At 48.9% G+C, this 12,998-nt stretch overlaps 5 protein-coding genes across 5 annotated transcripts; 3 read left to right on the forward strand and 2 right to left on the reverse strand.

The window, feature by feature from the left end:
- Nucleotides 1-183: 183 nt before the first annotated feature.
- Nucleotides 184-2,008, reverse strand: N7508_004680 (uncharacterized protein; the record flags this gene model as incomplete). The annotated part of the gene is made up of 2 exons (XM_058462746.1): nt 184-1,913; nt 1,975-2,008. 2 exons carry the CDS (start codon nt 2,006-2,008, stop codon nt 184-186), a joined length of 1,764 nt encoding a protein of 587 aa, XP_058319224.1.
- Nucleotides 2,009-3,971: 1,963 nt separating this feature from the next.
- On the forward strand, nt 3,972-5,405 carry N7508_004681 (uncharacterized protein; the record flags this gene model as incomplete). Its single annotated transcript, XM_058462747.1, has 6 exons — nt 3,972-4,109; nt 4,172-4,398; nt 4,465-4,604; nt 4,668-4,762; nt 4,814-4,927; nt 4,977-5,405. The coding sequence occupies 6 exons, from the start codon at nt 3,972-3,974 to the stop codon at nt 5,403-5,405; spliced, it is 1,143 nt and encodes a 380-aa protein (XP_058319225.1).
- Nucleotides 5,406-5,917: 512 nt separating this feature from the next.
- On the forward strand, nt 5,918-7,540 carry N7508_004682 (glycoside hydrolase family 39 protein; the record flags this gene model as incomplete). The annotated part of the gene is made up of 3 exons (XM_058462748.1): nt 5,918-5,991; nt 6,059-6,676; nt 6,733-7,540. The coding sequence occupies 3 exons, from the start codon at nt 5,918-5,920 to the stop codon at nt 7,538-7,540; spliced, it is 1,500 nt and encodes a 499-aa protein (XP_058319226.1).
- Nucleotides 7,541-7,689: 149 nt separating this feature from the next.
- Nucleotides 7,690-10,611, forward strand: N7508_004683 (Zn(II)2Cys6 transcription factor; the record flags this gene model as incomplete). The annotated part of the gene is made up of 5 exons (XM_058462749.1): nt 7,690-7,847; nt 7,910-7,937; nt 8,008-8,961; nt 9,033-9,611; nt 9,679-10,611. Coding segments are annotated over 5 exons (2,652 nt in total), but the record flags the coding sequence as incomplete, so codon positions are not given.
- A 1,158-nt stretch (nt 10,612-11,769) lies between these two features.
- Nucleotides 11,770-12,684, reverse strand: N7508_004684 (uncharacterized protein; the record flags this gene model as incomplete). Its single annotated transcript, XM_058462750.1, has 4 exons — nt 11,770-11,889; nt 11,972-11,991; nt 12,053-12,438; nt 12,512-12,684. The coding sequence occupies 4 exons, from the start codon at nt 12,682-12,684 to the stop codon at nt 11,770-11,772; spliced, it is 699 nt and encodes a 232-aa protein (XP_058319228.1).
- Nucleotides 12,685-12,998: the final 314 nt, after the last annotated feature.

Genomic DNA, 12,998 nt, shown 5'->3' on the forward strand with positions numbered 1-12,998 from the left:
ATTGATCGAAATTCGAGGAACGCTACCGCATGCTCAAAATGCAAAGCCGTGAAGTAAAGTAATTTATTCATAGGAAATCCGAGTGCTACGAAAGGGATCATCTGGGTATCTCGCCTGACGCAAATGGCAATTAAAAGATCGGTGACGTAGAGCAGAGGATACCAGAATGGCACATATGACCATTCACTGAATGGACCACTTAGCTTTCCACTCATCAACCAAGCCTCGATAGTCTTCCGTGCCGTAGGGCTGGAAACACCTTGCTAGAAGGCCTTGCTTGCGCCCCGAAGATAAACCCAAGTCGCGCAACATCAAATCAATGTACGGGATCGCATCGAACACGAAGTCGGGATTGCGTCGTCCAAACCCTCCTGGATAGCGGTACTTGCCAAATTCGGAGTGCAAAGCAGTCTCCCAGACAAGATCAAGCTCCGCAGTGTCTTCGGTTTTGATATCAGACGAAGCAACCACGGCAGGTGGGCAGTGTTCGGTTGCGGTCGGAGTCAGATTGCCGCGGAAGTATGCTGAAATCCACAATGCTTGCGTTTGGGCTATCAGTGTTGTATTAATGGTCATGGTGATGCCCATGAATGCCAACGATCGCTCCTTCGCCAGGGAAAGTGGCACCATAAACTTCGCTAGGCGAAAGGGATGCGGTACAGCCGCTTCGGACTGCTCATCCAAGGGGCAGTAAAGAGGATTCGGGGTTGGTTGATCGCGGAGGCGGGGGAACCGACGTAATATTTCTTCATCAGCTGCTTTGATCATCTTTCCGTCTAGCGGATCTGTGCTCCAGGGGAAGCCAAATTCGCTGTCGATGCCCTCCGGTAGGAACTTGAGGTTGGGAGTAGCGCGCCAACCTGTCGAGCAGATTAGTGCTGAGGTTGGTAAGGCTTCACCTGATGAAAGATGAACCGTATGATCTGAGAGACGTTCCAAATCGGCAATATGCACCCGGATGGCGCCGTTTTTGACCAGCTCAAAGAAGTCGGTAGGATAATTGAGAATACTGAGCGACGATGCAATCCAGAACGGACTCACCCACGGCTTCAACTTTTTCGTTTCGGGGTGCTTGTCATATCCGTTCAGTTGCACGACATCGTCTGCTAAGATAGACCAGAAAGCGTCCACGATCTTACGACCCAGCCAGGTCCCATGCAAAAAGCTGCGGATACCTGTGTACCCATCTGCTTCTCCCCAGATACACGGGCTGAACCAGGTCAAGAGCCGGGTAGTGACCAGCTTCTCCAACCACTTCTTTAAGGGAGTAACGTAAGGGGGTGCCATCCAGGTAGGACCATGGCCAGACTCTCGGATGACCCAGTCGACTTTCATGCCGGTTGTCGCGCAGGCATATGCCGCATCCCAAGCTGATTTGGTTCCGCCAAAGATAGTCGCGCGCTTTCCACTTTGTAAGACTGCATCTTGGTGCTGCAGGAGATCGCGACAATGGAATAGGGGCGCCCCGAAGGTGTCTTGACCTTCAAATGTTGGTAGGTATGCCTGAGAGGTAATACCCGTGGCCACAATCATCTTCTTGGTGTTGAAGGTTGCCGTATTATCCCCGTGGGATACCCTCAGTTGCCATGTTCCATCCAAATTGTGTCGTGCGCTCTCAACGCGGTGGTCCAGTCGAATACAATTTCTAAAGCCAAAGTGTTGTGCGTATGCCTCCAAGTATTTTTGAATGACATCACCGGGAATATGCTGTCCAGTGGTGACCCCAAACGTCGGACTGTCCATGGGAAAGTCACTAAACTCATATGTGCCCAACATATTGTTCGATTTCAGACCTTTGTATAGGCGATGCTTAGCCCACACCCCACCGACAGAGCTAGCGGCCTCTAGCAAGACAACATCGTGATCAGGGTTGATTTCACGATAGGTTTTGACAGCAGACAGACCGCTCCAACCTAGGAGTGACAGGTCAGACTTCGGAAATGAGTACGCTTTAAGAGTCCAAAGCCGACTTACCTGCGCCGATGACCACGAGGTCCACAGTCTCCATTTTGGACAGCTTCGTTCAGTCGCAGGGTGTGGGAGTTGACTGGTTGCAAAGCCAGGATTGATGCAGGAAGCTATGTACAAGTGGACAAACGCGACAGAACTCCAGGATCTAAAGACTGAGCGTAAACGAGCAAGTGTTAGCGTGGAGCCTTAGTTTTTCTGTTGTTCCTCCCTTTTCCTTTCTTCTTTTAGTCTTTCTTTTGCACAGGAATGGGGACTGGTGGGACTGTAATTAAATTGATCGGGGTTACTAACGGTTTTCAAGTAAATGCACAGAACTGCAAATACCAGGGGCCCTTGCCTCCGCTAGGTACTTGGCATGCAGCTAATCCGCACAGGCCAGTGTCCCTCATGAGGGAATTTGGATCATCTTCACTAATCTAGCTTTGCTCCGTCGTTTGACACGTTGCGGCGGCGTTGCCAAAGCACTCTATGTGATCGACCACTTTTTCTCATCTCCATCGGAGCGTTCCTAGGGGTGAACTTGCGCGTGGGAGGCGCAACCTAGTGCGTGAGTACCTCCCCCCACTTACATTAGTGGCTTTGGAAGCCAACAGCCCTTCGAGTGACACTAATTGTCCCCCCCCCCCCCCCCCCAAAAAACAAACGGTTCGGAACAAGCAACAATACGCAGCCTTCCATCTCCAGTTGGAATCTCAATTTCACTATCGATTGCCTACATCTCCAGCCTATCCAGTCGATCGCCGTGTAAATAGTTTGACAAAGCCCAGATGAACTAATGGCACGGGCGAAGCAGGGCGGGATGTCATCCCCGTTGACTCCATTTTGACCCGCTTCGGGCCCACCTGGATAAACGGGAATTTACCGTCATGAACAGATTTTTACTATTGTTGGACTTGTTGGACCTGAAACATGCCATTTCCCTTGGTCAAGAGCCAGCGACCGGGCTATTCATTCAAATATATATGCAAATTAGGGTTGGTTCTAAGCTCATATCGGGACGAACCAGAACCCCCCGACTTATCCGGTACCTTTGATCATTCTTTCCCCTGAACACATGTTGCAATGAAATCAGGCTCAATGTGTGTCAGGCCATGACAGAAATTGGAGCCAGTAATCAGTCACGACCAGTTCTCGATACGGTATTCGGAGCAATCTCCGGGACCGATCAACATCCAAACCAGGTGAAACGTGAGGTCGGTGGAGAAGGTGATCATCATGCCTTGACACAGCTCGCCCTTGGGTCGTCAACATAATGCTTGGCTATCTACAGTATGCTGCAATACATGCGACTATGCTACGGTGCACTTCTCAAGACTAGTCCGTTTGCACGTCACACCGTCGATCGCAACCAGCCGGGACACGAAGCGACCACCATCGTGTCGCTTTCCATCGTCTATTCAATGGGGAGATTCGCATGTCAGAATAGGGAGGTGTGGGCTCTTTCAATGCCGATCCCTTTTAGTGATCTGGACCTGTCACTTACGAGGCACACACGAGTGGTCGAGACCTCAAAGCTTCTCCCCGGACCGTTGATGGATGCATAGCTAGCCCACCTCTAAAGATAGTCCGCAGCCACCCGGTCAGACATGGTGGATGCTACGGTCGGAGCTGTCACTCTCGCATGCGGATTCCGGCCCTGTTATGGATTTTCTTCAGTGACTCCGTACTCGATGGGTCATGCTGTTTATTTTGACAAAAGCCACCCTAGACCCGCCAACGAGGGCTTGGGGTTCGTATTATTTCTTTCAGTCTTTCCCCGTCTATCTTCTCGTTCGCTACTGTTTGTAAAGTGACCAGGGCGTGCTTGCTTCTTTGTCCGGTCTGGTTCCAATGTCAACGAATTAGATCAAGGGAGGACATTGACATACTGCCTTCTGCCGCTGTCTTTTTTCCCAGTCACTGTTGATTCTTTCCTTCCTTTATCTCAATGTACACCCATAGGTGGATTATTTTCTCTTCATTGTCAAACTTATAGAGAAGACCCAGCCCGAGTCAGAAACATGGGTGATTTCAACACTGAAGCATTTACTTTACTGGGCGTGGCTATAGTCATCATCGGTCTGCGAACCACCGCAAGATGGATTATGGTTGGTCCCAAAAACTTTCAGGCAGATGACTATCTGATGTTACTTGCATGTGTGAGTTGGAATCTACCATTTTGCAATACAACCTATTGTCTTACTGACCAGAATGCGTATAGGTGGTATACGGGCTTGAAACCGGTGCCGCATACATGGTGGGTGCGTGGTTCATGGGACTCGCCAACAACTCAATGACCGATGAAAATCGAGCAACTTTATCACCAAGTTCTGAAGAGTATCGTCTGCGTGTGGGTGGGTCAAAGGTTCAGGTCGCTGGCTGGTCCTTGTACACTCTTTTGCTTTGGCTGCTCAAGACATGCATGGCCATTTTCTATTCTCGATTGACGTGAGCTTGCTTTTATCCCATCTTCTTGCTCTGTGATTCTGTTTTGACTCTCAAATCTCGATCTAGCGCAGGTCTGATAAACATGCGAGTTCGAATTCACATCGCATATGGTTTGATTGCCGGGACTTATATTGCGACAATCTGTTCGATCCTCTTTGGATGCCGTCCGTTGAACAAGAATTGGCAAATCAATCCTGACCCTGGGAGTACGTCGGTGGAGTGATACCATTTTGTTCGCGTGGGGGAAACAGCAGCTAATAGCCCATTAGACTACTGTCAGCCGGCCGTGTCCAAGATCGACATCTACGTGACTGTGGTACTCAATGTTGCGACCGACATCTATCTCATCAGCATACCGGCTCCGGTAAGTCCGCCTACAAGTATGCCCGAGGCGACATTGGCTAATGTACCTAAGATGCTTTTCAAAGCTAGATTGAGATGGCGGGAAAAGCTGGAACTTCTCATTCTTTTCAGTGGCGGACTATTTGTCATGATGGCGGGGATTCTTCGCTGTGTCTTGATCTTGACAGTAAGCGGGAGCACTATTATGCAAAACGCAAGACCTAATGTCTATTTAGGCTGGTGCCAATGGTGCACAACAAGCTGGCAGCTGGGCCTGTCGTGAGACCTTTGTCGCTGTCGTCATTGGCAATGTCCCCATGATCTACCCTCTGTTCCGGCGCGTGGCCCGACGAGCTGGCTTGTATATCACCTCAAGGAATGGATCACAGAGTTACCCTGCCTATGCTCTCTCGGATGGCGACACTGGCGGCGGCGCTTATGCTAAGCGCAAGAAGTTCCGCCATCCCCTGTCTATTCCAGCCGACACCCAATGGAACACAATAAGCGACGAGCAAATGATCTTGCCCACCTCTCGGCAGCAACCACCTACTTGCACTGCTGGTGAGGGTGATTGGGAGACCCATAGTCAGGGTAGCCAAGGTGGAGGTATCACCGTGATCCATGAAACGATTGTTCATAGCAGAGAAAAGTCACCTGGGTTATAGTTGAAGACAGCAGAAATCTCACACGAAGCTTGAGATGAGCGGAGACCTTTTTTTTTTTTTTACTTCGTCTTTTAACCGGTGGACATGCAATTGTTGACACGGCTATTATTTGAACGCAACACGTTTTGTATGTTCCATACCCTTTTCTAACACGGAACTTGTCCTTTTATGTTCCGGATTCGGTTCCAAAATGTCCCTATTGCCGTGATACAAACATACACTTGTCACACATCAACTTTTCAACCTAGAGACCGGAGCTATTCTTTGCCTGTATGGGTGGAACCGTGCGTGGACACGGTGATCATTCGACGGAGATCTACGTAGTTTTCGACTTCAGGGCCTCCATGCCAAGTCTTGCAGCAATAGGCGGCATTTGAAACCCACCGGAGTAATCCTGCAAGGGGTATTGCTGCCTTTTTTCGCCCCTCCACCGGAGAAAAGCCACAGGTTTTTCAGAAGATTTGATCTGGGGTTATGGTCGATCACTCCCGCAGAACCTTTTTCAAGCAGACATGCCCCTGTTGGTGCAACAGCTGCTCACGGAACTCCGCAGCCACCCCGCAATTGAAGTAGTGGAGATGCGATGGTATGAAGAAGAACTTGCATTTTACGGAGTTGGCGAACTCCGGCAGTTGCTGGGCCTGAGATAAAAGGACGCCTCGCCTCGCAATTCTCAAGTTCATCCATGAGTTTGCCTCTACTAGGACAATGTCTCTTGGGCTTCTTGCAGTTCTTCTCGCAGCCGGGCTGGTGTCAGCCGACAACATCACCGCTACTGTAAATTTGGGTGTTTCCAAAGGCCAGTCTGTACACAGGGCATCTGGGTTCATCTATGGGATTCCCGATACCCTCAACCAGATTCCCGACCATTGGTATACAGATATCGGATTTAACTACGGGCGCGCAGGAGGAGCACAACTCGATGCACCGGCTCGAGGCTGGATCTGGGGTATTGATGAGTATCGGGCCCGGCTTGAGTCTACGCTGTCCAATTATCAGACCTGTCGCAAGTATGGCGCACCCTTTATTCTTCTCCCTCACGATGTCTGGGGAACCGACCATACAAACTCATCGACCGCCTGGCCTGGGGACAATGGAGATTGGTCAGACTGGGACAAGTTTGTAAAGACACTCATGGACGATCTTGAAGCAAACAACGCTCTCGAAGGTCTTGTTTGGGATATCTGGAATGAGCCCGACTATAGCGCTTTCTGGACGCGCAGCAAGCAACAGTGGATTGATCTTTATATTCGCACCCACAAGCTTCTCCGGTGAGCCTGTTTCCCTGCTCACGTTGACTCTATTTGCTAAGTCGGGTCATTCAAAGGGCGAATCCGAAGTATGATACCGTTGAGATTTCAGGCCCCTCTTTGGCATTCCGACCTGTGTCTGGCAACACTTGGTGGGCCGACTGGCTTGATCAAATCGCGGGCAATGACACAATTCCAGAGCAGTACTCTTATCATCTGGAAGGCAGTTCAGATGAGTGGGACAACGATCTTCAAACCACCAATGCGACACTTACGGCTCTTTTGAAAACATACAACCTGCCGGACCGTCAAATCAACATCAACGAATACGCGAATCAAAGAGAGCAAGTCCCTGCCGGTGCAGCTTGGTGGATTTCACGATTGGAACGCTACGATGCATGGGGACTCCGTGGCAATTGGCTGAGCGGCTGGACATTGCACGACCTGATGGCCAATCTTCTCACCAAGGTCTCTGACCCTTCCGATTACAGCGCTACCGACTATGCCGCGGCTCCAGAGTTCCAAGTATACAAATACTACTACCTCAATATGACCGGGAGCCGAGTTGAGACTAGTGGTACTGGTGATCGTCTGTTCGATGTGTATGCGACTGTTGACTCGGACAAAGTGCGTGTTCTTTCAGGGACTCGTATCACGTCCGGCAATTGGCAGATCACAGTTGACAATTTGAGTGCCGTGGGCCTACCAACGGAGGGCTCGGTGGATATACAAACCTGGGGCTTCGCAGGCACATCTATCTACGAGGAGGTGGACGCACCTAGTGATCGAGGTGTTGTTACTCACACATACACAGGCGATACCTTGACGTTCCCTATTTACCAGACCGATGCCAGCACTGCATGGGCATTTGAGTTCAGTCGTTAGCAGATCGGTAACAGATGTGTGTAAATATTCAATTGCAATCTATGTACTTTATGCCCTACGCGTGTGCCAAGACCCAAAATTCCGAAGATTCCGACTCCTCCTGTTTTACTCCACTCAAATTCCGCCACCTTTCAACAACCATTTCCGCCATGAGGAATGTACAAACCAAGAGCAATTCTTTAGACCCGCGGGGGGATGATAACAGTACTGTTTCTCCTTCGCAAAATGTGAAGCGTGATCGAGATGGCCTATCAATCGAGCCCGAAACGAAGCGAACCAAGCGAGGAAAGTATGCCTCGAGAGCATGGTGCGTACCCTATCTGGCCTTCTGTAGCACTTTATACTGATGTATGCTGTGTCTCGAACTAGTGGGCAATGTAAGCGTCGGAAAATTAAGGTAGGATGTGCCTGATTATACTTCCCCTGGACCTTTGAGAGAGTGGTGGACTGAGCATAAAGTGCGATAGTGCGACGGCAATGCTCCGTGCAAATCATGCGTTGCAAAGGGATGTGAATGTCAGCGTGAAGGGACTGACATGAGAGGGAGATGGCGGCAGCCTAATGAAACTTCTGTACACATGAGGTTTGACATGACCAGTCCTACCAGATACAAGCGAATATGTGCTACTTCTGCCCCTAGAGCAAAGAACCTGGACGCTCGGAAGGATCAGCGTAATGGTCTCTTACAAAGTGGGGAATCATCAGTATTCCGCACTGAGAGGCACCAGGACCAAGAAGATCAAAGCCCCAAGGATCAGTCCGTCGAGCCTCAGCATCTCTCAGAGGACACTCCAACAGGTAGCAAGCGGCCTCTTCATCATCACACGGCTTCACCCACAGTGCCAACCTTTTCCGGAGAGACCTCCCTAACCCATAATCTGACTGTTGTCGAAGGACGGCTAGAGCAGATGGGCGTACGATATGCAAGGCTACGGTCTACGTCCCCAAACCAACCCTTCGCTTCTCGATTAACTCCATCTCCGTGCGATTCACCAAATACTAGACCCAGAAATCAGACGCAGGGCTACATATACCAGCTTCATGGTCCGCATGGTATAGTCCCGGACCGAAAGCAATGGGACCAGCTTATGCATGTATTTTGTGATGAGGTGCACATTTTAGTTCCCTTTCTGCATTTACCTTCTCTATGGGAAGCCTATTCGAAAATGTGGGAAAACTCCCGTGGCCCTGGATCGAGTCATTACTATCGACATGCTGAGTCGCGATTCACCTTGGCACATATTCTACTATGCTTGGCAAATGGTAAATGCGTGATATCATCGCGCGTGAAGAGTCCCAAGGGACATTATTCCGCCGGTTGGAGCTTTTACAGAGCAGCCAGAGATATCTTCGGTGATCTTCTCGATGTCTTCAGCGAGTGTTCCAATCAGATACTCTTGCTCCAAACTATATTGTTAATGGTGAGGGCTGGGGCAGCTATTCAACATTTCTATCTGGACTGACAGGCTGACCCTATTCATATCTTGTGCAGGTTATCTACCTTTTCCGCATTGACGCACACGGCCCTGCCGAAAAGCTCTTGGCCCTTTCAATATCACACTCACATCATATCGGACTCCAGCGATACCAAGTGGTGGAGAAGTTGGGCATCTTTGAAAGCGAAATGGCTCGGCGTTTCTGGTGGTGCATCTACCTCATGGATCGACGACTAGCTATTGAAACAGGTCGCCCATTCCTAATCCAGGATGTGAACGTTGACATTGGTCTTCCGCGGACTGTGAGTGATGAGTGGCTCAGTAGGTGTCGTGGAACTTCTCATTTGATACGTGCCGACGATGCCACCATTGAAAGGTCACACACAACTGTACCATATCTGATTGCTATGACCAGTTATTCGAGAGTTATTGGTAAAGTATGGGAAGCCTTGTACGGTGCCTCTACCGCCCACTCCTCGCCAAGTTCATTTCTCAATGAATACCTAGAGCTTTTGATCACGCAGTCTCAAAAGGATCTTCAACCAGAATTTTCATATGATCCCCGTCGACCAGGCAGCTATAGAGCAAGCGGATTGGCGTGGTGGCAAATCAAGCAGCAATTGATTATGCGAACTGTAAGTAATTTCGTTCCGTGACTTTGCGCACCCCCAGTCATATCGGCGACATCTAATCATTCAGCAGCGTTGGGCATCCCTTTACCTTCTAATCAGAAAGCCGATGCTACAACAAGCCGGCTCTTTGCATTCACCGCAGGCAACTGAAAACGAGGTTATTTGTATGCGTCTGGTCCAAGGAATTAGTGATGATTTTAAAAATGTACCTGAAGACCATCATCCCAAGTACACATTCCCCTTTCTGCACTACCTCGCCAGTGCAACCATCATCGCCCTTGGTCTCATAATAAAACAACATTCATTCAAACAGACTTACGGGAGAATGACGCTGGAAACTGCACGGTCTCTGAAGAAACACTGCCATAAAACCTGGGTTTCAGGCAAAATGGCTCGAGCAGTCTGGAAGCTGAACCAAATGGCCGAGGCCACACTGAGTCCAGGCTTTTGCTCCCCTGGAGACCAGGAAAACAATCAAATGACATCTTCATCGCAGGGATCCTCTCAATCTCATCAAATTCGAGGCATGAATCAACATATTCAGGATTGCTCTATATCACCAGCACAGTCGGTCTTGGATACAACACTCAGAGCAGATGTGACCGTGTCGGCTTCTCACCAGGGGATCTCGCAACTTGAAAGTGACTGCCAAGCATTGACTGGTCAACCGCTGTATTCAAATCTTGCTGACGGGCATTCTAAAGTAGCACAGCCCTTGGACCTGAAAACTGATGAGATAATGACCAACGACTTTGATTTTGAACAAGGCCAGAAAATTCTCCATGTTTCCAGTGGTGTCCAGCGGATGAATTCTTTAAACGAGGCCGGTACAGCACATGGAACCGAAAAAGGCGAGATGAACATAGTCAACTCGGAGAACATGGACTTCAATTTTCAGGAGAAGGAAGCAAAGGCAATGACAGGGTCACATGTGCAAGAAATCGGACCCTTCGCACCGGATCCAAATGCCTGGCTGCCAGGAGAGATCATCGATGGTGGAATGGAGTGGCTGCAGACATTATTCGCGAATGATCTGGATTCAGACGTTCCTTTTGATTGGACATAGATTTTGCTGTAACGGAGGTCATAAGTGTGTATACAGCGGCACTGATGAATTGTTAGTCTGTCTCTTAATCAAAGCTTTGAAGCAAATATGCTTTTTCATGCATGGTTCCTACCCTACATTCGCCTCTTTTTGAGAATCCCGAATACAGTTGTTTATGTATAAGTGAGGGAGAGGACTTATGGCCTAGGATTGTTTGGCGATTGAGTCTGACATTCTTGCCTACAACCCTACCTGGAGGATAATGATGCAAATTCCTTATACAGACCCTCTTGTTTTGATTCACTAGACACGCATGAACTTCATAACTAGAGTCTATCGCAATTGAGCTCATAGTAGGGATCAACAACCATTCATATCTCTCTTTGCAGTCATCGGGCTTCGCAGTCTAATATGGTGACCGTATTTGTAGAAGATAAAGGGAATAGGAATGAGAGCAAATTCTATCAGTGCCAGCATTGTGCTCGCCCAGTCAGGCCCGAGTGTACTGTACATCTTGTCCCCAGCCAGAGGCAAAAGTCCAGCAAGCCCATATCTCACAATGGAGTTTCCTGCTAGAGCCGAGGCTGCATAGACAGTGTAACTCCCGGCCATATAGCTCGTCGCATAGATGAAGACAAAGCCATTCCCCATGCCAAAGGGTATTCCGGCAAGAATGGGACATATCCAGTGTACTGAAGGACGTGCCGTCCAAGCAAACCAGATTTCTCCAACTGGTATCAAGATGCTCCCAATGCAGATTGCAATCACTGCTGCCTCTGGAGCAGGTTGTCCTGTGATTGGATCGCGGGGATGCAGATCGATGATCCGTCTGACCAAGGGCTCCAGTAGAACAGCAATTGCCGTCCCTGTGCCAATGCCACAATATCCTAGACCTGCAAGACCTGCGGGCCAGCTACGGTGCTCTTCAAACACAATTGGATAGGCAACAAAGCATAAAAATAGGACTGCGTATACGATGCCAACATACAAATTCCAAAATATACTTTTTTTGGCAATACCAAGTTAGTTGGAAAATCAGCGCGCAAGAGTGTCCATATTCAACTCACCATATAGGTTCAAGTACAACCATCCTTAGGGGTCGCACCAAATTAGTTTTTAAAACTTGTAAGCCAGTCTCTTGGTGATCAAATCGGCACCACCAGCGACGATCCCCCGTTGCCTGCTGTTTTTCTTTTGTGCGCTTCCGAAGAAGAGCTGGGGCGTATGTTTCCTGGACTAGCAACATCAAGCTGAGTGAAACACCGCTGCAAATCAAGACTATCCAATCGATCCAGCGCCAGCCAAGGTACTGACAAACGAAGCCACCAATAATGGGCCCTATGGGTTGTGACAAGAGGTTAGCGTCCAATTATAAGAGAACAAGCGGGCATAGACGTACCAAGGACAGGCCCATTCATGGTTCCGAGACTCCAAAAGCTGAGTGCCAACGTGCGGTGCTGGTCATCCGTCACATCAGTCACACTTCCTGGGGCACTGGCGATCATAGTTCCACCAAAGAAGCCTCCAAAGAATCGACTGATCAAAATGGCTTCGATATTCTTTGCTAAAGCGACGGGCAGAATGAAGAGGGCGAACAGAAGAACAGAAATGATGTATATGGGCCGGCGGCCATAGATCTCGGAGAGGGACGACAAAACAACCGAACCCAACGCAAGACCAAAAAGATTTGTGGTCAGGCCAAGAAGAACAACTATTTTTGAAGAAATATTGAATTCTCTTCTTATGCCATCAACGCCAGAAGTATACATGGTCGAGTATATCACTCTGCGTTATGCCCATCAGTCAGGTCAGCTAGGCGTGAAAAAATGCGGTAGGGTATTCAATGGATTAGACTCACACTATGGTGGTAGAAAATGACATGGATGTAACAATGAACACTCTGTACCACAGTGTCCAATTCCGAGGGTTCTCCGCGTCAAGAGGCTCCCAGGTCACTTCATATCGCGGATCCCTCGCCGCAGCGTAGTTACCACGAAGTGCCTCAACAGAGGGCTCTTTTGGTACCTCCATTTAATCTGGGGAATTTTTAAAGATAGAATAAATGTGCTAAAGGAAACTCTTTTATCTATCCCATAAGCGAATTGTCTGCGGGGTTGCGAGAGACGGAATCTTCAAGATTCCGTGTTCATCATGGTATTGCTCCATATAATAGGGGAGGAGCTGCCCTTGTATCTTGTTAAAACAATTCAGAACGATGAGGTAATTTGCATATATTTTGCTATGTTCCACGCAGAGATATCGGAGGCAGTAGTTCATGTGATAATTATCTTGGACTGAAGCAAATATTTTCCCTCGTTATACTAACTGAAGACCAGCGTGGACAA

Source organism: Penicillium antarcticum (genome assembly GCF_028974205.1).
Source record: "Penicillium antarcticum strain IBT 31339 chromosome Unknown utg000005l_segment0_segment0, whole genome shotgun sequence".
In the NCBI taxonomy this organism is placed as follows: Eukaryota; Fungi; Ascomycota; class Eurotiomycetes; order Eurotiales; family Aspergillaceae; genus Penicillium; species Penicillium antarcticum.